At 28.7% G+C, this 2,729-nt stretch overlaps 1 protein-coding gene across 1 annotated transcript; it reads right to left on the reverse strand.

Moving 5' to 3' along the window:
• Positions 1-672: 672 nt before the first annotated feature.
• LOC145100914 (putative WRKY transcription factor 56) lies at positions 673-1,856 on the reverse strand. The gene is made up of 2 exons (XM_079038057.1): positions 1,358-1,856; positions 673-1,022 (listed from the first exon to the last, which is right to left on the reverse strand). Exons 1-2 carry the CDS (start codon positions 1,798-1,800, stop codon positions 845-847), a joined length of 621 nt encoding a protein of 206 aa, XP_078894183.1. The 5' UTR covers positions 1,801-1,856; the 3' UTR covers positions 673-844.
• Positions 1,857-2,729: the final 873 nt, after the last annotated feature.

Raw genomic sequence — 2,729 nt, forward strand, 5'->3', positions numbered from 1 at the left:
TGAGAAGGCCAAAGAGAAATGACCAAAGTTTCCTCATGTTGAATACATATGGGGCAAGCTAACGAGGCTCTATTAAATGGACATCCATCGTAAAGCCCATTTGCATGCCAATTTTTTCCAAAAGGACCATTCATGCAAAAACCATTTGTGAAATTTTGTCTATATTTTAATATCATATTACATTATTAATATAAAGTTGTATTTTAAAATCATGGCTTTAGCTTCCTCATAAAATAAAGCTAATAAATATTAATCTAATGAAAAATAAAATAAATAAGAATTTTATGCCGCAAAATATTTGTTTGAAGGTAATTTGTTGTATGTCATGAGATCTAATCTAAATTTTCTTAGTTAGGATTCTACCTAAGAAGACGATATAACCACAACTCAATTCACTACTGGTGATAGCTAGCTAGGGTCGATTCCACTTTCGTTTCAAGGTTACAACTTTTTATTTTTATTTTTTTTAGAATAAGTCGTTTCAATCTTGGTGTTGGCGATTCTACTAAGTTTGTAATATTAACTTCGAAATACTTGTAACTAGCTGTTAAAATAATAGTAACAACAATAATAACAATAATAATAATAATAATAATAATAATAACTCATTTCAAGATTACGTATCCATTGTTTATTTGACTTGATGCAAAATAAATGTAAACATAATCCCTATTGATAAAATTCAGAGATAAATTATATAAATCGACTAAACTTACAAACGTTTTATGTCCAGGCTAGCGTTTATGTGATTTTTCACAACCATACGTAAATCCCAATCTTCTAACTATTTATTTTCAAGGTTATGTATACCTAAAGTTCCCTTTATGTGTATGTATTCCTATAGCTAGCAAGAAGAGTAAATTTGCATTTGAGTCAATATGTGCTCAAAGTTATCGGTAGATTTCTCTATTGGATGAGTGTGGATTCCTTCATAAGTTGTCACCACGACTCCTTCGTCTTTTGATAGCCTTTGAACTTGCTTTTTTACATTACAACCTTGTTGTGTACAACGATAGTAGCTCCTATATATTTATATGAAGAAAGAAACAACACAAATAAAACATAAGTATTAAGTAATTACTTGATTAATTATCTGTTATCAGTTCAATAGCAATAATCTAGTCAAAGCAACGAGGTGTTAAGAGATTATTATTATTTTCTCCAAATTTATATAGATATTAATTTACCCCCGAGATATAACACTGAAAGAAAACACGATCATGAATCATGAATAATTGAATATTTAAAAAAAAATAAGGGTCTTCTTGAAGACTGATCAATGATCGTTATTGCAGATATATAAACAAAACGATCGATACATATTTAGATTTATGATTATAACTATGAATTAGTTTACCTGGGGAATTTGTTGTTCTTGACAGCTTTTTGACCGTACTTCCTCCATCTATATCCATCGTCAAGTATATCAACTTGACTCCTCGTTTGAAATGCAAACTTAGGCTTTCTGATCTTCTTCTCGCCTTTTCTGACGTTAAGCTTGGTTGACGCCATTGATGTATTCAAATCATCACCGTCACCAGTACTGAAGCTATTACTACTCGGAGATATTCGATCCGCTACCACCGCGTTATCTGAGGGGCCTTTTTTATTTTCTCCGATTAGTCGGAGCTCATGATCATCATCCGATTGCGTGTAGCTGCTGTAGCGATTGTTATAGTTGTGATCTGCATGTGAATAATGATTCGTCATGTTTAGCGATAACTGTGAAGAAAGGGCTGCCGCCGGTGAAGTTGAAGTTGAAGACGAAGAATAGTGAAACATTGCAGCCAGGTTATCCATTCTAAAGAAAGAGAATGTGTGTGCTTTGACGAGAGAAAAACGTCAAGAATGGTGGGGTTTATAAAGGTGGCTGTATTAATTTTCGAGTAAAGCTCGTTAGGTTTAAAAGCGGGCGCCGATGACATATATTAAATTAACAATTAGTGTTTTTTCATTTATTAAATATTTTTAGAAATCTATCATATCATATTGTTTGTTACCTTTTGTAAAGGTAATTGTATGTATTATTATAAGAATATGTCAATTGCCTTGTACTCTCGCCCTCCTAGCACCTTGCTAGGAGTTGGTATTTTTCTTTTATAAATTTATTTGCTGGTTTCATTTAAAAAAAAAAAAAGAACATGTTAATTAAATATATATGTATTATAAATCATTTTTTAAAAAATATAGGTAATATATAAATAATTGATTTTAAAAAATTAAAAGACTGTTTTTCAAATATACACATTTTAATAATTGAATATGACAAAACTCATTTCTTTTTTTTTTTAGTTCATATTTTTTATCAAAAAAAAAAAAAAACAGAATATATAAAAAATGATTTTTTTAAAAACTCATTTTATTTTCTTTGTTTGTTAAAAATTAAGGTCTATTTTTTTATAGAAAAAAAAAATAATAAATATATCAAAATTTATAGTTTTTGGTACTCTTTAAACATAAATTCATATTGATATTAAAAAAAAATCGATATTTCAGTTCAAATTCACATTATGAATCTGTTCAGATTCACATTGTGAACCTGCTCAGATTTACAGTGTGAATAATAGTACTCAGATTCACAATGTGAATAAATCCATTTGTTGATTTTACAAAACTAATTTATAAGTAATGAAAACGTTAAAATATTATAAACTACATGAAATATATTTTGATTCATATGTAAATTTCACTAAGTTAATTTGCGAATGATCAAAGAGTTGAAATAGTAA

Source organism: Lactuca serriola, chromosome 4 (genome assembly GCF_051521515.1).
Source record: "Lactuca serriola cultivar US96UC23 chromosome 4, Lser_US96UC23_V15, whole genome shotgun sequence".
Taxonomy (NCBI): domain Eukaryota; kingdom Viridiplantae; phylum Streptophyta; class Magnoliopsida; order Asterales; family Asteraceae; genus Lactuca; species Lactuca serriola.

Coding starts and splice junctions, on each gene's coding strand:
- LOC145100914 (XM_079038057.1), bottom strand. CDS start 1,800: ATGGATAACCTGGCTGCAATGTTTCACTATTCTTCGTCTTCAACTTCA. Junction 1,023..1,357: donor AAGAACAACAAATTCCCCAG/GTAAACTAATTC, acceptor ATAAATATATAG/GAGCTACTATCGTTGTACAC.